General features: G+C 39.9%; 2 protein-coding genes across 2 annotated transcripts; one reads left to right on the top strand and one right to left on the bottom strand.

Annotated features, from left to right (window-relative positions):
• Window positions 1-7,164: 7,164 nt before the first annotated feature.
• Window positions 7,165-9,200, bottom strand: LOC108078442 (uncharacterized). The gene is made up of 2 exons (XM_017172325.3): window positions 8,975-9,200; window positions 7,165-8,347 (listed from the first exon to the last, which is right to left on the bottom strand). The coding sequence occupies exons 1-2, from the start codon at window positions 9,123-9,125 to the stop codon at window positions 7,356-7,358; spliced, it is 1,143 nt and encodes a 380-aa protein (XP_017027814.1). The 5' UTR covers window positions 9,126-9,200; the 3' UTR covers window positions 7,165-7,355.
• A 13,434-nt stretch (window positions 9,201-22,634) lies between these two features.
• Window positions 22,635-24,613, top strand: Or45b (Odorant receptor 45b). Its single transcript, XM_017171633.2, has 7 exons — window positions 22,635-22,826; window positions 22,897-23,427; window positions 23,497-23,684; window positions 23,771-23,946; window positions 24,003-24,101; window positions 24,162-24,314; window positions 24,372-24,613. The coding sequence occupies exons 1-7, from the start codon at window positions 22,789-22,791 to the stop codon at window positions 24,420-24,422; spliced, it is 1,236 nt and encodes a 411-aa protein (XP_017027122.2). The 5' UTR covers window positions 22,635-22,788; the 3' UTR covers window positions 24,423-24,613.
• The last annotated feature ends 299 nt before the right edge of the window (window positions 24,614-24,912 follow it).

The raw sequence follows: 24,912 nt of genomic DNA, 5'->3' as shown, positions 1-24,912 counted from the left end.
TTGGTGATCTACGATATTGGTAATAATTATTGATAAATAAAATAAAGTAAAATAAAAGAATATATATATATATACATACATATATTATACAAATATATGAAGTAAAGCCCAGTACTCAGATCGAACGCCGCGTTTGGAAAGCTGAAAGTATATCGCAATTCGACACAGTGTGGCCAGTCAATAGACAGACACAAAACACCGATAGTTGAACGGGCACACTATGCCACCGTTGAGTCTGACACTTTTTCGCTGTCACTTTCTCGTCCTTCGTCATTATTCGGGCTCCAAATCTAAATTCTGTCGCTCTGAGTACTGGAACTTTAAGGAGGAGTAGTAAAAGTAACGTGAACGGAAACAAGGGGGAGGCATACACATAAAGTACGAGTAAATATTTATTATATAATGTTTTTTAAGTAACTTATAGTAAGCCATTATATATACACACATATATATACATATATATATATATATAAATTATACATATATGAAACTACATAAGTTTACAAGGTATATGACAACAAATTATGAATCAACCACAAAGAACAACAACAAAGAGCAACATAAACGGTAAAAAACAAAAAAAAACGCAACCGCAGCAACTAAACAAAGTAAAAACCGATTAGAGGAGAGGTGGGAAAATATAAAATAAAAATAATAATAATAATAAATATAATAATAAAAATAATAATAAAGTAAATAAATTTATTATATACATACATACATAGAAGAATATTAAAAAAAAAAAAGAATGGGAGAGGAAAGTAAAGCGAGATGAAAATGATTATTTGAAACATGTTCATTATATATAAATGTCATTACAAATGTTCTTCAAAACTGCCTACCAATAAAATATATTTCAAATAATATCAACCAGTTTTGCACTGTAAATGGTTTCAGACGGGTTACATTACTTTATTTAATTGGAGTTTAATTTTATTTATAAACTATTATGAAATTTTATTTTATTTACAAATTATGTGTAAATCAAGCAGCTGATAATTTTGTACTGGTAAAACGTCTTGCTTTTATTAAAAATTATTAAAGTAAATAAATTAGTTTCTATTTTTTTATGAAAATATTTTAAATATTTTTTTTAATTACCGCCTCTCCGTTTGGCGTTGCCATATCGCGGTGAGACTCTTCTTAGGTACAGCGCCCTCTAGTTTCTTGCTTTGGATCTAGAAAGGTCTGCCTTTAGGTATAGTGAGCCACCAGGTGTCGCTATATGAATAGAATTATTTACATACACACAGAAAACGCCACCAAGCGGAATAAATGGAAAACACGTTCAAAAACGTCTTAGCTATATAGCTAAAACGTCTTAGCTATATAGCTAAAGTCGAAAGCTTTTAAAAGCTTTTGTGGAAGCTTTTGTGTGATTTAAAAAAATGACGTTTGGGTTTTTATTTTAAGTTTGCATACATTTAACCATTTAATATTAATTATACTTTTTTTATTTAATTAAAAATAAAGTTTATTTAAAGTTTTTTCACAAATCTATAGGAGAACCTAGATAGAATTGATGTATTTTATTCAAATTCCACTTCTAAAAGTTTTGTGTTTGTGTAAACACTCATGTAATTCTCTCTAAAAAGGACTAAGCCCGAGTTTATATTTAACAATTATAACAGTAATTATTAATCAATAGACATGATATGAAAATATTTTTTTATAAATATTCAAGTAGCATAAATTTATAGCTTAAACATTTGTTTTATTAGCTTAAATTCAGAGTAAAGCTGATTATAAAAAAATATATAAAACATTACCAAGTTTAAGACCTCAAAATAAATGCCAAAAACTTAGCAGGAAAGGTCTTTTAAAAATATTATTTATTACTCTTTTGGTTTAGCTCAGAGCGTTAAATATATAAAATATTGATTTAAGGAAAAAGCCTATAAATATCTTTTAAGAAAACAGCTGCTGCCTAACCCTTAGAAACTACCAAACTTCAGGTAGAATTTTAAATATTAAAACCCAAAGCTTACATTAAACAGATGTTAAAAACAAATCCAACTGCCAAAGTTTTAATGCCTCAAATAAATACAAGGAAGTACAAGAAACTTGTTCCTAAACAACCACTCTCCCAATGTCCTGCAGCACTTGCAGGAAATCAATTTTGTACCGCTGAGACCAAAGTCCGAGCAAGTTTTTTTGAGCCCAGAGCCTGAGAGAGGCCACAGTGTTTAACATTCTTGCGGGCTAAGAAATACTTAGAATTTTGCTGGCAAAAATTTAATCAGCCCTGGAAAAGGCAAAAAACATTCATTACGACTCCGGGCTCTGGTTCCTTTTATTTATTTTATCAGCAATATATATGTATGTTATATACATATATACAGCTGCGGCAAAAAAAATAGCACTATGACATATATTTTTCTTCATTGATTATTTGTTTTATAACTATTCATATATTTAACTTGTTTAAGGCTTTTATTTTTACTTTAGGCTCTAATTTATCGAAATACACTGCAAGTGTCGTCGATAATAACATGAAATTGAAATATTTACATTATGAATGTGAACGTTGAACATTTTAGGCGGCAACAAAAATAGCACTATTTCAAAAATAACTTAAGAAAACGAAAAAAAACGAAAAAAAATACGGGAAGTTCTGGAATATTTGTATTCATTTGTATTCCTTATCGATATAGTGTATTAATATTTCGTTGTAAAAGCTTTGGCAGCAATGACAGCAGCACAACGTCTCGGCATAGAATTGACCAAGTTTTGACACCTTTCCCGTGGAATACTGCTCCATGATTCTTGAATGGTGGCCCAGAGCTCCTGATTAATCCTTGGTTTTGCATTGGAAACATATTTTTTTACATCAGACCAAAGATTCTCTATCGGGTTTAAGTCTGGAGACTGAGCAGGCCAATCCATTAGGTGAAGGGATCTGTCTTGAAACCACTTAGGAGCTTTCTTGCTGCTATGTTTAGGGTCGTTATCCTGTTGGAAGACCCACAACAACGGTATTTCGTATTCTGCATAAGACAGCATCACTGTTAGCAAAATATCGCAATAGACATGTTGATCCATAATACCTTTTATCCAATGTATTGGACCCACTCCGTAATAAGAAAAGCATGCCCAAACATCCTATGGTCGGATGAAAGCAAAATCGTGCTATTTGGAGGAAGAGGATCTCGATCCTATGTACGGCGACCCCCCAATTCGGAATACCGCCCAAGTTTCACCTGCAAGACCATAAAACACGGTGGAACGAGTATCATGGTTTGGGCATGCTTTTCTTATTACGGAGTGGGTCCAATACATTGGATAAAAGGTATTATGGATCAACATGTCTATTGCGATATTTTGCTAACAGTGATGCTGTCTTATGCAGAATACGAAATACCGTTGTTGTGGGTCTTCCAACAGGATAACGACCCTAAACATACCAGCAAGAAAGCTCCTAAGTGGTTTCAAGACAGATCCCTTCACCTAATGGATTGGCCTGCTCAGTCTCCAGACTTAAACCCGATAGAGAATCTTTGGTCTGATGTAAAAAAATATGTTTCCAATGCAAAACCAAGGATTAATCAGGAGCTCTGGGCCACCATTCAAGAATTATGGAGCAGTATTCCACGGGAAAGGTGTCAAAACTTGGTCAATTCTATGCCGAGACGTTGTGCTGCTGTCATTGCTGCCAAAGCTTTTACAACGAAATATTAATACACTATATCGATAAGGAATACAAATGAATACAAATATTCCAGAACTTCCCGTATTTTTTTTCGTTTTTTTTCGTTTTCTTAAGTTATTTTTGAAATAGTGCTATTTTTGTTGCCGCCTAAAATGTTCAACGTTCACATTCTTAATGTAAATATTTCAATTTCATGTTATTATCGACGACACTTGCAGTGTATTTCGATAAATTAGAGCCTAAAGTAAAAATAAAAGCCTTAAACAAGTTAAATATATGAATAGTTATAAAACAATTAATCAATAATGAAAAATATATGTCATGGTGCTATTTTTTTTGCCGCAACTGTATACCCCAAACTCTGTTTTATGAGCCCGCAGTTAGTGGCTGCTTTTGGGAGGGTTTTTATGGGGTGCGTTGGTGGCGCCTTTTTCGGGTGGCAACTGGAGCAGCAGGAGCAGTGACAGCTGCCCTATAAAATATTAAAAGTCACACACACACACACACACCCAGACACCCAGTGCTGCAGAAACAGAACCTCGTGTGATGTAATCCATATTGCTGGAGCCATGTAACGGCAGCAAGGCTGCTATAAATGTATATGGAACGCGGCTATATATACTACAAGGCTCGCTATATATATATATATATGATATTTGGAGCCACCTACAATTGGATTACCCACAACAGGCTCTCGCCTCTCTCGCTCTCTCCCGGCAGCGAGGGAAAAAGGAAAAGCTGGAAAAGCTGGGAGGGAAAGCTCCTTGGGCGCCACACCCCTTCCCCGACCTCTGTGTCAGCGCATGTGCCGCTGTCGCTGCCAGCGTCGCTGCCTCTTTTATCGATTGACCCAATTTGCGGGTATATATGTTTGTATGCGTTGTAGTTGGGCGGTTTTTTATCTCACTCCCCATCCGCCCCACCACCACTCGCCCTCTGGGAGCACCGAAAATGCCACCCACTAAATTGCGCCATTTGGTGTATGTACCTACACCCGCATCCAACCCCGCATTCGCACATTCCAATGCTTTTCCTTGTCCTTTCAACGTCCTTTCCACACGGGAAAAATGTCCTCCAAGCATTTGGGAGCTTCGATAATTCTATTTTTTGGGAATAAGACATAGTTTTTGGCGTCTAAAAATGGGAGAAATAAAGTAGAACTAGTAATTTGATGTGTTTAACTTAGAAATAAACTATTATTTTTAGTAATTGTTTAAATATGTTGTTGTTTTCCATATAAGAATTATGAAAAATATGGCCTTAAAAAGGCAATTAATTACTATTTTATAATTCCTGGTATATCTACGCGTTTCTATTTTAGTTTTAGTCAAAAGTACATATGTACATACATAAATTAAAATATAATTATAATTATTTATTATTTTTTATTCTGTTAGAAGCTAGAAAAAATACCCATTTTATAGGCTTTACATAAAATGTATTTTTTTAAATTCTAAATTCGGTATGAAGATTAAGCTATTAAGAAATAACTTAAAAAAAATTTTTTTTTTAACAGAAATTACTGCTCTTTTTATTTAGTTATGTTTTTTCTTAATTTTGATTTAATTACCATATAAAAATATCGATGCAAACTTCGGTCAGCCCTTTTATCTTAATCGTAAATATTATTTTAAAAATTTGCAGTGCCTAATTGTTACTTTAGGGGTTCTATAAGTTTCCATTTTTACCTCAAAGATAAATAATATTATTGTATAGATTTTAATTTAACCATTTAAGTAAGTTTACAAAACAACTCCGGTTCCTTTATAGTTCCCTTAAACAAAACTAACCTAGTTTCCCATTAAAAGGAAACTTAAGAAAAAAGGGCTAAAACTACAGAAATTTATTGTTTTATTTACATTTTCAGAGTGCTATTTCTCTCTAAAAAAACCCCCCAAAAGGGCCCTCGCCCGATTTTTTATCTCAGTCAGCTACAACAGCGAGCTATCTATCTACAATTTGTAGATATATGTATCTACAGTCCGAGTTCCGTCCGCCAGAACTCCATGGAAGATAAACAAAAAGAACGAACGAACGCCCATTGCAGCGTTTTGGCCTAGAAACCAGAGGGAAATAAAGAGAAAACAAAGAATGGAGAACGAAGAACTGAGCAAATAGTAAACTTATGATCAGGCCACGAAGAAACGGAGAACGAAAAACCAAAGAAACCAGAAAACCAGAAAAAGAGAAAAACACAGAAAAACCAGAAAACGCTGGCAACACAAAGAGCTTGTTTGATTATGCTGGCCAAGCATAAAAACCGTCTCTATGTACGGGGCCCCATAGACATATGTACGGGCCGCAGTACATACACACACGACACGTGTAATTGACCTACTTTCCCCACTCGAAAAAGCAAAGGCAACAGCACAGCCACAGCCACATCATACCAGCACCAGCAGCTGTATCTGTATCTGTATCTGTGCGAGTCGCTTGTCCAGCAATCCAAATGCCTTGGAAAAAGCTCGAAAAAAACGCAGATAAGATAGTCGAAACCGAACGGGATTACTCACTGAGAAAGAACTATATTTGCGACCAAGAACTAGCCCAATTGGGATGGCTTGTATTGAGCCAGAATTCGTGAAAATCAAAAGGCAGTAAAAATATCTAAAAAGTATCTAACAGATACTAAGTGGACGGAGGCGAGCTTTTGCAGCCAAGCGGGCAGGCAAAGCTCAACGATACGCTTTCGCTGGCCGAAAGCAACAAATATAAAATAGTTTGTAGCTTTGCAGCTGAGAAATACACAGATATATACATACAAAATACACCAGCTTGTTGCCAGCGACCTATTTACTACTTGGCAGCGCACTCGTATCCATCAGATACATGCACAGAACAATTGCTTGCTTGAAAACGCTTGAAAAACGAAAAAAAAAACAAAAAACGAAAAGCAGAGAAGATACCCCTTTTACATGACGATGAGATCTATTGGAATGCGCTCGCTGGCTGGCAGCCTGAACAATGCACAAATCGCTGAAAAATCGCGGCGAAAATGGGCGTTGAAACAAGAAAAAACCAAAGGGGTGAAAATAGGGAAAATAGGAAAAATAGGGAACACATTGGGGGTGGAAAATATATAGAACCAAATGGCAATTATACGCTGCTATTTTGCTATCCGGCGGGGCCTGCAGATAAAGATAGTTTTGTTTGCTCTCTGTCGCGTCGCTGATAAAGGCAATTAGCAGCGAACATGTGCCGGGGAAACTGGAGCCACAGCCAGAGCTGGAGCTGGAGCTGAAGAATAGAAAGAGCCAGAGCCCAGAGAAGCGGCCAAGGCAACTTAATTAATTAGTTTCCTCGTCGACATTTTCTTATTACTCTGTGCGTATCTCGCGGATACTCTTCTTGCAGTTTAGTCAGCACAAGTCGCCTGGTGTCGTGTTAGCCAATTGTTAACACACCGCCGCCTGGCTATTTTCGCTGCTGATGTAATCACTTTTTGTAGCCACTTCGGGCCACCGCCCTCGCTCGCCCGCCCGCCTTTACTCCCCTCAAAGAAAAGTGCAGAGTCGTCGTCGTGTAACCAGAATCAGTTGCTATTTAGTATCGTCAGTCGGCGGATCGCGCGTCGACCCGCAAAATACCCTACTATTATACATCCAGTGGCACAAAAATAAAACAGATAGATTTCACATTTGGGGTGCACTTAACCTATGATTAGCATTACGTTTGGGGCCTAGCTTCTTCTCCTTACAAAACTACGTCAATCGGAGCGATCCGGACTGGAGATCTGCTCGCCAGCAAAGCTGTTCACATTCGCCTTGGGCTGGGGCCCCAGATCGGAGGAAAAGGATATCTGTCCTCCTGATGGCCGAATGCTATCAGTGCGTCGACGCTTGGTGTCCTGCCGCGAGGAGCTCATGCGCTTGCTCCGCTTCATGTTGGTGAATCTCACGTAGATCTTGCCACGCCGCTCGGTGCGGTAATAGTGTAGCTCCTCGCACGGAAACAGCTGTAGAATCTCGCGCTCCAGCAGATGACTGCGTTGCAGGGTCAGGTGCAGCTGGTTATCTTCGTAGTAGCTGCACACCAGCTGGATCAACAGCAGGCGCTGCACAGCATCCAGCGGCGTATTCTGACCGATGCGTTCCAGCAAGGCTTGGGCTTTCACGCCACACGACTGCAGGATGCCCAGAACGCTGACTCCGTGATCAACGGACGACGACATTTGGTCTTCACCGCCAGCAAATGTTCCTCCAGATGGTTTGATGTCTATGGCTTCCTCGACTCCAAGAGCCACGCCGCCAACTCCAACTCCGCTTCCCATTAAAGGCTGCTCCTCCTCCTTGACCATCATCAAGTCTGGCGCCTTGGGTGGGCTTTTCTGAAAGGGAACGAGCATTGGGGGTTGCTCACTAAGTGCCACTAGCGACTCTGCCGGAATGGTCTTTGACTGATCCAAACTCTTCCTTCCACTGTCGCTCATTGGGTCTGAATCATTGATCTCCACCATCGGTTGCTGGCATAGCGATTCCGACTGGACCTGGGCCTGCGGCTGAACCTCTGAGCACCGACATCCGCTGCAGTGGACGGAGCCCTGAGTTTGGGTTCCCTGCAGCGGCACATTCAGCCAGCGACGCCAGCGCTCCAAGTTATGCTCAAAGCGAATCCGGGTGCCAAACCGAAAATTTCGCAGCAACTCGGACAAGTGGTGCCGTTTGATCATCTGCAACTCGTCCACGTTGATGGCCTCATCTGAAAGACACGAATAACCAATAATCAGAAGGTAGGTCTTGATAGCAAATACATTCATATGTACATGCATATGTACATATGTATTCATATACTACTCAGATTCGGCATTTAAATTCTAATTAATTAATTATTAGGTATTGATTATTTATTTATTTTTTTTTTTTTTTGTTTTGAAATTGAATAAGAATCCAATAAAAAAATTATATTATTTCCTTACTCGTCAAAATTAAAAAAAAAAAAAAATTCAACCAAACAAAAACAAAGATTTCCGTAAAAAAAAAAAATTTATAATAATAAAATGTGATTTCATAAGGTGGTTTTTATAAAACCTTTAGTTCCCCTGGTGAAGCCACTGTTTTCAAACGTGGAAGAATAATACAGTAATCTTTGGAGAGGCTCCACTGCATTTCTAATAGTCGAGAGCTTTATCAATGCCATTTCCACATAAATTCGATCCACGGAATCAAGTTTGTGCGCTTCTTGGAATACTTTTTTTCATAAACTCAACGAAACTGGGGTTTTGAGTTCTTAGTTAAGTTGGCAGTGACGAATGCTACCATCTCTCTTTGCCGGCTCTTTATCGCGCCTCTTCTTTGTACTTGTGTTTGTGTGCATGTTAATGTTTACCTTGCAGAAGAGGTAGCAGATCGGCGACGTCCCAGGAGTGGAGCAAATCGCGTAATTCATCATAGTCCTCCTTGGCTCCCATATCAAGCAGTTCCAAACTAGCAGCTGGGGCTCTGTGGCCGTGCGGGGGTGATGATGTACACGGATTCATTCGGCTACAACCGGCGTGTACATCCTTTCTTCACGAATGAGAGCGCAGAACTGAATTTTGCAACAGGCGCGCGCTTATTTGTGTGTGTCTCTGTCGCTCTTCGTTAGTCTCCCTTCCTCTCTTTGGCTCTCCCGTCCCCCCTGCACCCACCACCTGGCTGTAGAACTCTACACACGGACGATGTTCTCACTCACACATAGCCGCGTTTTCATCGCGTTGTGTTCTTCATCGTTTTTGTTTCGTTCATTCGTAGTCGTCGTCGTCGTCGCAAAACTCAACGAACAGCGTATGTACATTTGTGGCTGTTTGTACATACATACATATGTATGTAAATGCAGCTCATGTATTCGTGATGTTTTCGTGTCGCTGAATGCCGTGCATGCAGGTATGTATACATATATGTATATGTATGTATGTAAATACATACATATGTGACGAATTTGCGTTTCCATATGCACTAACTTTATTGATAATTATTCACCCTAATCGCAACAAACACTTTGCAGCAATAACCGATCGCTTGTTGCCTTTCTTCATTCCCTTTCTCCATTCCATTTTATGCGTTGCTTTGCAAAAATGAGCGGCTTAGCTAAACAATTTTTTTTTTTTTTTTTTTGGCAGTGATAATTACAGTAAACTCTCTAAATATTAACACAGCTCGAATACCTTAAGAAAAAATAAACTTTAATTAAAAGTGTTATTATTTTATAAAGTTTGGCATAGAACTAATTACTAATTTAATTTCTTGTATTCAATTATTTGATTTTTATTGAATTATAGTAATAGGATTTACATCCTATTCGATCTTTGTCTAAGAAACGATGGAAACCTCAGACTTATCAAACAAGACCACGTTAATATCTGGGTTAATTTACAATCATTTTGATTGGGAACTACATTTTTTTCCATTATAAAGGCCAGCGTTCACGATTAGGTTCTTGTTGTTTTGCTTATTGAATAATGTAATACCAGAACCGATATTATTTTCAAAGGTTTTTTAAACAACAACGTCAGATTACATCACAATGTTTGAATGTACATACATATGCACATACATGCATACATATAGGGAATTCATTTTCTAGAATGAAAATTGAGAATCCAGCTGTTGAAAATCGATCCTCGGAAGAGGCTTTTCTCTGATCCAGGGCTAAGCTAAGCTAAAGTGTAGCGGTCACTGACGTTGCCGTTGACATTTCTGTGTTATTGTTTGGTTTGAAATTCAACCTGAAGACGTCATCACATCCATACATCCCATATTCCAAGGGAAGTCATGGGAGTCAGTAGGGGAATCCATGGGTCTAAGGGGGGAGCAAAGTAGCCACACAACAAAACTGACACACACACGCACACCAGTTCAACGAACTTTCTTTTGTAAATGTTTTCCTTTCTTCGCTCTCTCCCATCTTCGCCTCTTTTTGTTTACTTAGCTGCATTGTCGGCTGCCCTTTCTTCTCTGCCTCTCTCGCTCTCTTTCTCTGGCCTCTTCTTCTTCTTGTTCACTTTTTGGGCAACGACTTTTCGGAGCTGGAGTTTCTTGAGTCGGTTGGGTTTCCCTTTTCAAAAATACACCGAGAACAAAACAACTTGATATTTCAAATATATTCTAATATTTAAGAATTTATAAAATCTCTGAGATTATAAAACAAACTGGTTCTGAACTAAGTTCTAATATTTTTGGATTAATTGTTTGATCATTTTTATGAAAGTTATAGAATATATAGTGAATCCTGGAAGATTGCATACATATGGTATACAAATATTATTATATGTGTATGTCTAAAATCAATTTTATTTTCTCTGTGCAGTGGAACTGCAACTTGCTCAGCTCAAATGCTCAAATACCTTCATTAACGCACACACACACACACACGCAGTCTCGTTCAGATCGGGAGCTAAATGGAAATTCCGTGTCACGGATTCCCGGACTCACTCCAGGGGGAAATGCCCAGCAGCTCGGGCAAACGACCTTCTCATGGCACCCCCAACCCATCCGAATCCATTGCCATCCCCAGAAATCGTTTCGGTTTACAGTTTTCGCAACCTCTACCTGACCCGAAAGCATTTCTTTTTACACCCCGCCCTTTGAATTACCATCGCAAATGAGCGTTCACTGATACGGAAAACTCAAACCCGAAGAAATCCGTAATTCAAACGCCAAAGACCTTCTAATTATATTTATTTGAGAAACAGCGAGCTCTTTGGTTACCAATTAGGCGCAGATTGTTTGCCCTTGGCCAAGATTGTGGCCAGGAAATACAACACTGTCAGAAGTGATCTGAAAGTGTTCCTTCAATTCTTGCTGTATAGTCGCCCAATGATTGACAGAAATTGGACAGAAGTAGGGTTTTTTACTTAGGGAATTTTTTAAGGATTGATTTAATAACCATCGATAAACTTAAGTTAGGAAAAGTTAATTGCAAAGTGTATAGAATTAATATTATTCACATATATCTCTGAAATTTATAAAAAACCAATCCATTTTTATTCCACTTCTTACGGTATCATAATATCATATATTATTAGATCACTTTAAATGTTAATAGTAGGTGAAGATTTGGTTTAAATTAATATTTTAAATTATTTGTAGATCCATGGTTTCATTTTAAATTGTTTATAAATCAATAATTATACATATATTCTAACTTTTTTTCAGCCAAAGATATAGATATAGTCTTGGTAAATGATACCATATCACCCTATTTCCTCGATGCCCCTACCCACCCATTAGAGGAGCGGGCTCATTACATTCATTATGAACTCAAATTCCTGGACAGAGCGATCTGTCGGATCCATTTTTCAGGGAATCGTTCGAGTAGAAATGCAAATGTCAGCAAACTGGTTGTATTTCAAAATACCCTCGCCTGCCACTCTCTGTAACTGCAATTGCACTTAGGGGAAAGAATGGGAAAACGAGGGAAAGGAAGCCGAGAGGCCCTCCTGATAAGACGCAATTTCTTGCCAAGTTATCATTCTAATGAAAAATGCCTTGACTGCCGGCCAGGTAAGAGAAACAGGAAACAATGAGACATTTTCTGCCCCTATAAAATTCTATATGTTCCTATATGTGCAGGGCGAATCGCTTCACAAAGGAAACTGCAAAAGAATGTGGAAACATGCGCAGTAGTACCGCCCGACTTTCCAGGGCGGGTTTGAGGTTTCGAGGCGGGAAAAGCCCAGGGGTGGCTTGGTTTTTTCAATTGTTTTCCCCCCGTTTTGGTAGGGAAGATGTGCTGGGGCCGCCGCTACGCATATAGAAACGATTTTTGGCCGAACAGAAAGCGAGTTGGAGTCCGAGTCCGAGAACGAGACCGAGACCGAGTCCAATTCCGAATCCGAGTCTGGCAGGGCATTCGCCAATCTTGATCCGTTGGCATTAGACGCGTTGCTCACCCGGGTGCCAAGTGTGAGTGCTCGGTTTTCGCTTATCAGTTTTTGGCTGATAAACCAGTCCCTGGAGATTCTGGATCAAGTAAGTAGGGAATTACAGTCAAACCCCAACAAAACGGAAACATAAGGCAGACGAAAAATATCGTTTTGTGGATATATAATCTTGAAAATATGGCGATTCTCTAAGAATAACATATATCAGAAACAGTGTACTCTGCGACTACCAGTTATGCTCAAGTACTGCTTAAAAAAAAAACTATTTTAATTTAATAATTAGCTTAAAAAATTTCAAGAAACTCCTTTAACTAAGCACTTCAAACCAATTTAGGCATTTTCAATTGTAAAAGCATTCGAAAGCCCCCCCAAAGACTCAGCCTCCTGATAACACAGCCCTGGCACTACTCTCCGTTCCCAATCAAAGTCCAACATTGGACCAGATGCCAGATGTCGGAGCAGCTAGCATTAAATATTAATGGCTATTGGCAAACGTCCGACCTGCAAGCACGATAATTGCATAAAATTACAGAACCGAGCGCTCTCAGCTGTATCATTCGGCTTCGATTTATTATTGGTTATTCTCGGCAACCGACTCTCTAATTAGTCAGCCACTAATGTGTGTGGGTCGTTCAAGGTGTACGGCTTTTTGTTCCCAGACCTCCTCAGCTGACGGATTAGAATTTAAAGTTCAAAAGCTCAATTCACAAGGCTATATCTAGCCGCCAATTAGAAGTGGTTAGGTTAATAAGTTTAGAGAAACCAGTTTTTAACCCAAGGAAGAGCTCTGGAGAGATCTTTTGAGACTCTCCTTAAATATCTTAGATGAGGTTTTGTGGGCAATCGAAAGATGATTGATTTGAAGTACAGAGAAATCTTTTTCCCTCTTGATTTTCTCAAAATCATTAAATAATCCAAGGAAGATTCTATTATTCTTCTCAATTGTTATATTTGCAAGTTTTTACTAATTAAAATTTCTTTAAAAAATGTTGGTGTTGTACCAAAACAAATAGCAAAACCATTTTTAAGACAAAGAACATTTATAAAAATTCAATTATTATTTTATTTTGGGATAAAAAACCATAAATTCTGAATATATATCCCTTCTGAATTCTGAATTCTAGAGAATGACATTTTTAAACAAAGGAACAATTAAAAATATCTTAAAGATGCCTACAAATCCTTCCAGAGATTAAGCGATTTTTGAAACGACCAAAGTGGTTTTTATGTTTGGGATTAGGGAAAGCAAAAAATACCTGTGAGAAGACCAGATCCGACCCCTTCGACTCACCCTTTATAATTCCCAAGCTGTCTTTGTGCGTGTCCAACGTAATTGAAAGATACTCTCTAGAGATTCGGGGGAAGAACATAAAGATTCGTGCCTGGAGCGCATTAACTTTTAACCCAAAAAAAGCTGAAAACATTTTCTGTTTCTGCTTCTCTTTCGGCCTTTGCTTTGTGGTAAACGTAAACAGAGACGAAAATTAAATGAAATCACATGCAACACACGTCCAAGGGGCGAGCGGGACGGCAAGAGATCTTGCCAGCTTTCTTTTGCCTTAAGTTTTTTTGTTTCCTTTTTCTGTGGCTTTTAATTTTCGAGCATAAAACATAAAACGCAATAAAAGAAACAACAACGCAACAGCGACGGCAATTGTGGCGTCATCGCCGAAAATTTGTTTCGCTTTCGAACTGGTTTGGTTTCTTTTGATGTCGTCATCACGAAGCCCCCAAAATTGATGCAATTTCCGCCCACCCTCTATGCTTTTGCGCCCATCGCACACCCTTTCGCTGACGCCTCTGATTCCGTTGCTTGGCAACTGAACTAAAGAAGACAACAAAAACAACGATGCAGCTGCAGCTTCGCGTGCCAAGTGGAAAATGCAGCAAAAGAGTGGCGAAGGAGGTGGATGGCGAAAGGAGAGGCGAAGAGAGGGATAGAAGATGGAGAATCGCGCGCCAATAACCCAGTTTTCTGTTTTCTGTTTCTAGTTTGCACTTACTTGCACACAAAGAACTATCTCTGTATATGCGTTTGTATGTAGTGGAAAAACTGGTATATGTAAAAACATACATACACGGATAAGTATGTATACATGGTACATAGCAAGTTTTCTAGTTGCGCCAAGTGATGACACACTTTTTCACACCAACACACACAACATGTCAGCATAGAAATATGTTTACATTACAGCGCCAAAGGCCTTTTTTAACTAATCAAACTAACCCACTTTCTTTAAGCAACATGCAGATTTCTAATTAGATTGCGTTTTCCAGGCGGAGGTCTTTATCTTTTGTCATTTATCTACATACAAACATACATAAACTACATATGACATATGTACATATAAATACATACATACAAGCCTACAAGCTTTACATGGTTACGTTTCAATGGAAAAACATCGAGACGCGACGCGGAAAATTTCAACAAGAGTGCGCTACACAGCCACAAAGCTACAGCGCACTTCAATGGAAAAGCAACAACAACCAGCAGTAAGCAGCAACTTGAATATGTGTCAACGACAAAGCCACACACTCACACATACCCGCAAACCCGTTTATATACAACGGCCGAAAGCTTCAGCGTGCGCTCTCGCTCGCACTCGCTCGGAGTAAATAGCCCTGTACTGTACTTGCGCGTCGCCACTCGCGCGTTTGGAAGCGTTTTTGGCTCGCGTTTTCCCGTTCTGCGTTTCATTCATCGTCGAACGGCCGACCCGTGCGGTTCATTTAGCGCTTGCAGCAATAGTTCCACTCCTCGAACTCTACTCTTCCTAATAATTCCACAACTTGGTGAAACGGGGAAAACCCTCAAGGAGAGCAACACAGTGGAGAGTAATAAGAGAGAGCGAGCGGGGCGGAGAGCGTGAATATACGCTGTTGCTAACGTCGAAAATAGTCGTCGAACAGTGGCGCGACGGTTGATTTGGTGGTGGTTTTCCTCGAGTGAACTTTGCCTGGAACTATAAATCATTAACAAAACTCGAATAAAAAAATCGTTAAAGCGAATCGAACAAAACGGAATTCTAGAAAATTAAAACAAAAAATAAAACTCGCCGCGGATTACGTAAAGAGCAGAAATTTCAAGGAGAGGACAAGAACGTGGCGAGGAGAAGCGGAGCGAAAAGAGGGAGACAGCAGCAGGAACTTGGCACGCGGACGCGCTGGATGACACATTTCTTTTTCCGAATCAATTACGCAACTTGCAAATGGCGCTGTGGCCGTCTCGCTCGCTCGTTCGCCCGCTGGTCTGACTCTCCTCCGCCGCCTTGCTCTCCCCGTCGTGTTTCTAAGGCCCCTGTAATTGTGTGCTTTTCATTTTCGGAAGACAAACGGCAAGTTGGAAAAAATCCACACACACATACTTTTTCACCCAAATTTGAAGAGAATGAGAGACTGCGAGCGAAAAGCTCAGCCGACGTCATATTTTTATGGAACGCACGCACACAGCAGCGCGCGCGAATTCTAACGAAACGCTTTCGCGTTCGTTCAGTTCGGCTTCGTCAAGTTTGGCTCGGCATTTTGTTTCCTTCGTTCATTTGCAGCTGCACAGCGGACAAAGTTGGCCGCGTTTTTTTACGCGCGTTTCTCTTTTCGTCGTCGCTGTCGCTGGCACCGCCGCGCAAATCTAATGGAATTTTTTGCGCCCCGCTTGTGCAACTGTCTTGCGAGTGTTTTTACAGTGAGATCGAACAGAAAGTCATCAGTGTGCTAGTTTTTAATTATTTATGAACTCAACGTACTGCAACCAATGTCGGAGCGAGACGGGGACTCACTGTGCTTTTTAAGTAGTCAGTCTTTTTCTCTCTCCTATACAAATTGCAAGCGTATCAACATGTCGACAAGTGAAGTGAAACGAATTAATAATAGTTTTGTGCCTATTCTTAAGCTGCCATATTTGTAATCGCCCCAAGAATTCAAATTTAAATAAATAAATGCTCTCTCTTCCAACAGCAGCGGCAGCAGAAGGAGCTATTCAACTGAAACCGTTCGTTTGTTCGCTCTCTCCTTTCCATGTTTCTCATGACTCTTCATTACACGTTTTATCATTCCACACGCATCACTGCCTATTGCTGGCCCACTCGCACGCATACACTTTGACCCAAGCTCCCCCTCAGTAGTGGGTTTCGTTGTATGCTTTGTTCCCGCACGCAAAGCTAACGGGTGGGTGGCAGAAGAAGAGGGGGAGAGAACCGTTACGACAGCGCGTGGTTGTTGTTGGTCTTTTCGGTTTGTCTGTTGCCAAGAGTCGGTGAATGATATAAATTGTTGTTGTATGGCATGGAAAAGAAATGAAACTGTACAATGAACAACTATGGGTAGGATAGAGCAGAGCAGAGCAGAGCGATAGAAAATACGAAATACTCGTACAACAAAAGCGAAACTTACGTAAACACGCATGTCTACGGGCAATCGTGTGTGTGTGTGAAGAATTATGTTTCTAGTTTTTCGAAAAGCAGAAGTAGAAAATCAAGTTTCTATCGCAGGAATGAATCATATTATATTCCGAAGAATGAATCCGAGACGGAGACGGAGACTGAGACTTTCAAATGCACGGCACTTGTACAATAAACAATCACCATTTGTCATGGGGCTTTTTGCTGGCACTTATTTTTCCCATTAATTAAGGCGGAATGACTAAGAGAAATGCGAGGGCAGCGATCAAAACTGCAGTTGGCTGAAAATATTCTCAAAAAAACCCTGAAACACGGTGTGTACAGAATTATATAAATTGGCTTTTCAGGTGCTCGTTACACGGCGCATTCGCTTGGAAACTACAGGAAATATAGATATAGATAGATATTTAGCGTGCTAACAATATTATTGTATATCTAACAGTCAACTGAACAATACATTGTCCGAAGTAATTGCGGGGGGACCTTGGAAATTCAGCACAATAACTATTAACTATTCGCAATGAATATTTTATTTTTTTTTTTGCATTGATAACTTTGACTTTGCGGTCGGAGTCGAAGTTTTGCCTGCTCGCTCCCTCTCTTTCTAACGCCTGCAGCTGCTGACCTTGGACCGAGAGCGAGAGACAAAGCTATCGGCAAGCACGCAGTCGGCGAGAAGGAGACGGGTTGAGCAAACAGATCTGTCTATTTACAGTGCAACGTCCATAACTCAGACTTATGAAACACATGTCTATATACATACATACATATGTACATATAAGTAATGCAATTTCCATAAATTAAACTTATTTGATCAATTTCTGAGAAAATGTGACTTGATTCTAGTCCATAAAACTCTGTAACTAGACAGTAAATCGTTTTTCTAGATATAAGAATTAAAATATTATATGAATATTGAGAAAACCCCTATTCAAAATCTATTATTATTATAAATAACCCAGACTTTTATATGTACATACATGTATTATTTCAAATTAATTATCAAGACATTTGACATACATTTAACTTAAATATACTGCAACATGTATGTATGTATGATTAAAAAATAATTATATTGAGTTTTGCAAATCTAGTCTTTAAAAAATAATCAGAGGGTATTTCCAAGAATTGACAATACAAAAACAAAAATGCTTAATGTTATTATGAGTAATGATTGATGCAAATGATTCCAGGAATAATTATTGTATAATAAAGTCAATAATAACAAACATACAGTTGTGTTTTTATAGTAGCTTCTTTACTTTTTTGAACAGAATAAGAGAACCTCCAACAGAACTCTATAAAAGTAAATTTCCAGTAAACCCTAAAATAATAATCAAAGAATTTGAAGCTATTAAGAATGTTCATGTTTTAGAAACCCCACTGTACTGTGAGGCCTTACAGTAGACTTGTTACTCATTAGCAAAGGCATCCCCGACCCCTTTTCAAACGATCCATCCGGGTAAATTCTACATTAGTTGCTAAGCCGAGATGACGCCATCTTGCATTTGATGATCTCTGAAAGCTAGTTTTACAATAATCCGGTAGCACTGAACAAGCAACGAAGCCCATCGTTCCATTTTTGATCTTTGGTCGGCCTGTAATTATAATCACAGCCCCTTGCAACTTTTCGGCGATGCCTTAACTCTAAGGCTCTCTCACATTTTGGCATTTAATAAGAAGTTGGCCTTGAAGGCAGCGAGTTCATAATGTGTGGATTCGGCTCTTAGTCCCTCACTTCAGATTTAGCTTCAGAGCTTCAGTCAGAACACTTTTGTGGCCGGGTTTAGCGTTGTGTGATTAATGGGTTTTTTTTTTTAGGTAGGAGAAGCCTCCTGCGCTCCATTGGAGCTTTCAGCTTTTTGCTTCGCTTGTAAAGGGTTAGGGCTAAATGTCAAAACTATAATACCCACAAAGTTACCCAATAATAATCCAGGTGGGATCAAGATGTCACAATGCAGGGCTTTGTTACTACAAGACTTTAAACAGTAAAAAAGGCTCTGACAATGTTAAGCTTCACTGAATTCAAAGATATAAAATTTAAAGTTAATTATATTTAAATAATAATTAAATTCCTATAAAGTAAAACTTATAGTAGGTTTGAGATAAGAAATCTGAGGAGTAAAAATGTATTCTTTTGATTTTTAATATCCATAAAATGTATACATATATCTTATTAATAATATGTTAATTATTCTCTAAATTAACATAACCCATTACAAATGAAAATTAATTAATGTCAACTCGATTTCAACACTCCTCTGCTTGCCCACACTATTTGATAGCCTTGTTATATTAAATGCTTGTTGATGTCATTATACATCGACGGAGGAGGATGTGCTTGTTCGTATTCCCAGCTGTAACTATGACCAAACTGGAGGCCACCACCGATCCAACATCGATCCGCGCTAATTGTCATTAATCAGAGGCGTTTGCTGTGGGTAAGTTTGGTGTGTGCTGTGCCCCAAATACCCCTTCCCGCACCATCAGCTGACATCTCCATTTGGTCGGCAATTATCTGGTGCAGTGCAGCCGCAGTTTAAAGATCTGCCCCCGGCGGCTAAGTTAGACACAAGCTCCGTACCAGACCGCAGACCCAGACCCTTCCCTCCCAGCAGCCACAATTCCCAACCACTCGACCACATGACATGCGAAGCGGTTCCAATTTATCGCCAGCGGCGGGCAGTACCGAGAATGCTTGGCAGTCATTGGAAAAGCGATTCAACAAAATTTAAAACAATTTAGCTTATGTCACGTCTGCTCAGTGCCAAAGGGGCTGTGGAAAAGGGTGGGGAAAAGCGATGGGGGGAAATCGGGGCCAAAGGGGGGCGGCCCAAGCGGCGGCTAGAAGCGAAGAGTTTTCAAGCGCTTAGAACAAAGCGCCACAAATTGTATTGTGTCACGCTCGATCTGTGGCCATGTGAACGGGATATAAGCCCCACATATTCCATATACATATTTACTACAATATATATATCTTTATGAGTGCACTCGTGGTAGTGCTTCTCTAGATACATATGTATGACTCGGGCATATAGAGTCATGTACAGGCTATTAATACATTTATTCATTTAGTTGGCGTGTTTTAATTATAATTAACGCCGCTTTGTGAATTTAACAGCAGAAGACGAATCAGCCGTAGCGCTATGAAAAATAGATGTTTCGGATTGTCGTTTGAAATAACTGAAAGTTGTTTAAATATAGGATATTTTATATAGGTTATACAATATGAACTCATTTGGGTTAACTGCTCCTGGCGTGTATCTATGATCACGCACATAAAACACTTTAAATATCATGTCAAAAGCCTATAAAGACTGACACCAAATGAAAATAACATTTTTGTCAGTTTTTATTATATATATTTATATATACATTTCGCTGTTTTAATTCCCGGAATCAAGTTAGATAATGGAATGCATTTTACATTTTAAATTTAACCAAAAACAAGTAGAAAAGCTAAAATCTATCCCGTTTGAGTCACCTTATTCTAAAACCACGGTTCCACACTCGTCTAAACCTCTGAGCGAGATAGCAATATTTAAATTATTTTTTAATAAATTCCATGAGTTTTGTGTGATTGTAGTCATTTTTGTAGTACATTCGCACAAATAGGTAATTTTAAATTAAAGTAAAATATTCAAGAAATAATTAAAAAAATAAAGAACTTGATTTTAAATTTAAGTATCAAGAATAATAGCCTTACCCAAACTAAATAAGATATTTATAAAACCCCAAATACCACTTAAAACTCTCCCCATTTTGTCAGCTGGAACTGATTGCCAACCGTGAATATGGGCTTTATGCCAAGCGGATGACGTGCTGAGAGGCTCCGAGCCTCCAGGCTCAGGTTGTCAATCAGGTTGTCGCACACAGACACACACACACACCTCCCGAGCGGCGCCTTAATAATTGATCCCGCCTGCAGCTGGAGGACTGAATGGCTAGATGGATGACTGGATGACTGGCTGGATGGTGATGTTGACAATGATGATGATGATGGCAGTTGAGTGGGACGGATGGCACGGATGATGTTGGATGGTGGCGCTGACAGGCACCAACAGCAAACTCTCCAGCGAGCTCCAACTCCAACTGGGCCATGGCGTGAGGTGAACGCATCAGAGCGGAGCCCGAGCTGGAGCCCAAAGGAAGCGTGTGAAATCCCATTTGGCTAATGGCCAACGGCGTTGGCAGGAAAATCAACCTGTTTCGGGGCACCTTTGCTTTTGTACAGCTAAAGGGGAAACTGGGAAAACTCGCTTCCATTTTCAACGGCAACATGGCGAATGTGGGCCAACCAGCAGCGAGTGGGAAAACGGGTTTTTCATTCGGGTTCTGCACTGTTTTTTCTACTTTTTTTTTTTTTTTGTTTTTGGCGACTCGCTGACACGCTGGCCTCCTTTTTCTCGCTTCCAGCTGGCACTCCTCTAGTTTTTCCACTTGCTGTTTGCTGTACGATACGGGTTTTCCTCATTTTTCCTGCAGCAGGATCGCAGGGCGCCAGGAAAATCAAATGTAATGGCTTTCCTTGGGCTTCCAGGCGAACTTTTCCAGGGGTTGGCTCCCTCGCTCAGCTCTGCTACTTGGCTCAACAGGGTGTGTCGGGGTCACCTTTGTTGCCTTTTTCGGGGGTGGTTCCCCCTGCTATCATAAAACGAGGCGCCAAAGCTTGGGGGGTTTTGTTTTGGGGGAGGTGGCCCTGCGATGATGATATCAGAATTGGGAGCGGGGATGTTTTTCCTTTCCTTCCTACTGAGATTACCTCGCCCCGTCCCCTCGTTGGCAAAATAATCATAATCAAGGGAGAGTGCCTTGCCGCCCCCGCTGGAAATCAATATTGCTCATACGCCACGTGAGCCCCGCACCAAGAACTTAATTAAAAGTGATTCACCCCAAAAAAAATAAGGCAAACCCACACTCGCATTGCATGCATCAACATAAATCTGTGTGTGCTGCGAATCCTATGCAAATCCTACGCGAATGTTGAATGTTTCTTCTTGGCTGACCCACATCGCCGCGCGATTTGAAATTCCAATTTCGACGCGCGAGTTCATCGGGAGTTCAACAAACTACACACCAGCAACAAAAGACACAAGACCAGCGAAGACAACAAAAAAAAAGGGCAAACACACAGAAATTTATGCTCAGCGTCGGAGAGCCCACGACAAAGGGAAGCTCATATTTATGGATGGCCTTTCGGGTTGAAAGTATCTTGAATAACGCAAAGAGGAGGGAAATGGAATCGGGAGCAAGTCAAGCTGGAGGAAAGGAATTCCCATCCACTAACTTATTTCATTTCCGATATTCAGCAAGTTCCGCTCTCGGAAAACTGAATAACAAAGTGCCAAGGTACCTTGGGCATTTGTCCTTGTCAGAAATCAATGTCATCAGGGATTTCATACGAATTTGAATTTAATTTTGATTTAAGATGACTTTCAATTAGTAAAGTTTTCAGAAACAGGATCAATAGTATCCCTACTGAAATGATAAATGCAAATTTTTAATTATTAAGTTACAGATTCCTGAAAGCAAGTACCGCCCTCGGATTAATGCCAAGAAATCAATGTCAACAGAAATATATTATACTTTTTTAACGCGAATTTCACTTTGATTTAAGGTGGCTTTCGTTTAGTAAATTGTTCAGGAACAAATCGTAGTCGTAGCTCTTTCAAGATCAAGCGAATCCCTACTGAAATTCTAAGTTAAGTTTATGGTAAGGCCTCTTTTCTTGAACAATTTTTAATTATTAAGGTTAGAGATCCCTGAAATAACACTGCTTTGTGACCATAATGACATGTGTTCGGTGGGCGTGTTGGGTCTGTCGCCCACTCAATTAGGGACTTTCAATAATCCTGTCATTAAACACCAGGCCAGGTGGCATGGCCTCCGCGGGAAAAACAATAATTAAACAATTAGTGTAAGCTCCTCATTAGAAGCCCCTCATTAGTGCTGCTCCTATATAAAAAGGGTAGCTTCTGTTCCCAAAGAAACGACATGTATCCGCGATTTCTAGACCGCAACTATCCCTTGGCGAAGCATCTGTTCTTTGTGACCAGATACTCCTTCGGTCTGCTGGGCCTAAGCTTTGATCAGAAGTTGTCATGGTGGCAATGGATCTGGTTGGTTTTCAACTTTGTGAATCTGGCGCACTGCTGTCAGGCGGAGTTTGTCTTTGGATGGAGCCACCTGCGTACCAGTCCTGTGGATGCAATGGATGCCTTCTGCCCGCTGGCCTGCAGCCTGACCACGCTCTTTAAGCTGGGCTGGATGTGGTGGCGATGTCAGGAGGTGGCTGCCCTGATGGAACGCATTCGTCAGCTAATCGAAGAGCAGGAGAAGAGGCGGGATGAGCGACGAGATTTGGCCCAAAGGAGCTGCTATGTGATGGCCACTAGGTGTGGAATGCTGGTTTTCACAATGGGCAGCATCACCACAGGGGCTTTTGTTTTGCGTTCCCTTTGGGAGATGTATGCACGTCGCCGGCAGGAGTTCAAGTTTGATATGCCCTTTCGAATGCTGTGTGTTTGGATTTTTTTTTTAATATTTTGAGATTTTTGTAAAAAGTGGAGTTTTTGAATTTTATTTAGGTTTCCGGATTTTGCCCATCGAATGCCTTGGTTTTGGTTTTTCTATCTCTACTCCACCTGGAGTGGTCAGGTCACAGTGTATGCCTTTGCCGGCACCGATGGTTTTTTCTTTGGCTTTACCCTCTATGTGGCCTTTCTGCTGCAGGCTCTGCAATGGGATATCCAGGAAACCCTCAGGCCTATTGAAGGTAAACAATGTTAAAGGTTTCTTTTATTTTAAGATTAATTATCTTCAACTTCCGTTTTGTTAAGTATATATATTTCTTTTTTACAGATCCTTCACCTCGAGAGACTGATATATGCTGTCAGCGCTTGGCCGATATCGTGGATCGTCACAATGAAATCGAGAAGATTGTGGAGCGCTTCTCGGGTATCATGGCAGCTCCCACCTTTGTGCATTTTGTGTCGGCCAGTGTGGTGATAGCCACCAGCGTTATTGATATACTTTTAGTAAGCATAACCCATTATAAACCCTTATTAATTTATTTATAAATATTATTTACTAGTATTCCGGCTACAATATCATACGCTATGTGGTGTACACCTGTACTGTTTCCTCAGCCATATTTCTATACTGCTACGGTGGCACGGAAATGGCCACCGAGGTGAGTTCTTACCTTCCTTTCTCTTATATAAATTTTATATAAATTGACTTATCCTTGCAGAGCCTTTCTTTGGGAGAAGCTGCCTACAGCAGTGCCTGGTACAAATGGGATCGGGAGACACGTCGACGGGTATTCCTGATTATCCTGCGAGCCCAGCGACCCATCACAGTCAAGGTGCCTTTCTTTGCACCTTCACTGCCAGTCTTTACTTCGGTGGGTTTGATACTCATCGAGGAAATATCCTTAAACTCACTTAAGACTTATTTTTAGGTTATTAAATTTACAGGTTCCATTGTGGCGCTGGCCAAAACCATATTGTAGATTGAATGGTTTTTCCTCAACTATTTTCTAAGGTTTCTAGCTAGCCCGAAAGTATGCAAAAAAGAATTTTAGAAACTAGACAAACTCTAAAAATTTATTTAATCAAAGCGACATAAGTTTGTGTTGCAAAATTCCCACTGAAACCATAAATTCCCAAAGAGTAAAGTATGTGTGCTGAAAATACCAATAAAAGTGGCAATGGAAAATAGTTGATTGAGAAAAGTTGTAAAAAAAAAGTCGAAAGGGTTTTTGGGTGGATTTTCCTGACTCCAGACTCCTTTCTCTGGACTCGGTTACATGACTACCTCTACACGTAATCACTGGCTGAAGCTGAGATTCATAAAGTTTGTGGCCAGGGCACGTGAGCATATTTTGGCATTGGCCATGGGCTGGCCGCCTTCTACGACTTCTGTTAACTGATTCTTGGCCAGCCATAAATGATGTTTGAATTGAACCGTCTAGATTAGTTCCTTTGATTAGATTTACTCTG

Source organism: Drosophila kikkawai, chromosome 2R (genome assembly GCF_030179895.1).
Source record: "Drosophila kikkawai strain 14028-0561.14 chromosome 2R, DkikHiC1v2, whole genome shotgun sequence".
Taxonomy (NCBI): domain Eukaryota; kingdom Metazoa; phylum Arthropoda; class Insecta; order Diptera; family Drosophilidae; genus Drosophila; species Drosophila kikkawai.
The sequence above is the reverse complement of the archived record's forward strand: the minus strand, read 5'-3'. Positions and strand labels throughout refer to the sequence as shown.

What these genes read in the sequence shown, in the direction of transcription:
- Or45b (XM_017171633.2), top strand. Translation starts at nt 22,789, where the DNA reads ATGGCCTCCGCGGGAAAAACAATAATTAAACAATTAGT. An exon ending in GCGTTATTGATATACTTTTA is followed by an intron (nt 23,947 to 24,002) that starts GTAAGCATAACC and finishes ATTATTTACTAG; the next exon opens with TATTCCGGCTACAATATCAT. An exon ending in CACTGCCAGTCTTTACTTCG is followed by an intron (nt 24,315 to 24,371) that starts GTGGGTTTGATA and finishes ACTTATTTTTAG; the next exon opens with GTTATTAAATTTACAGGTTC.
- LOC108078442 (XM_017172325.3), bottom strand. Translation starts at nt 9,125, where the DNA reads ATGAATCCGTGTACATCATCACCCCCGCACGGCCACAGAGCCCCAGCT. An exon ending in TCTGCTACCTCTTCTGCAAG is followed by an intron (nt 8,348 to 8,974) that starts GTAAACATTAAC and finishes CGTGTCTTTCAG; the next exon opens with ATGAGGCCATCAACGTGGAC.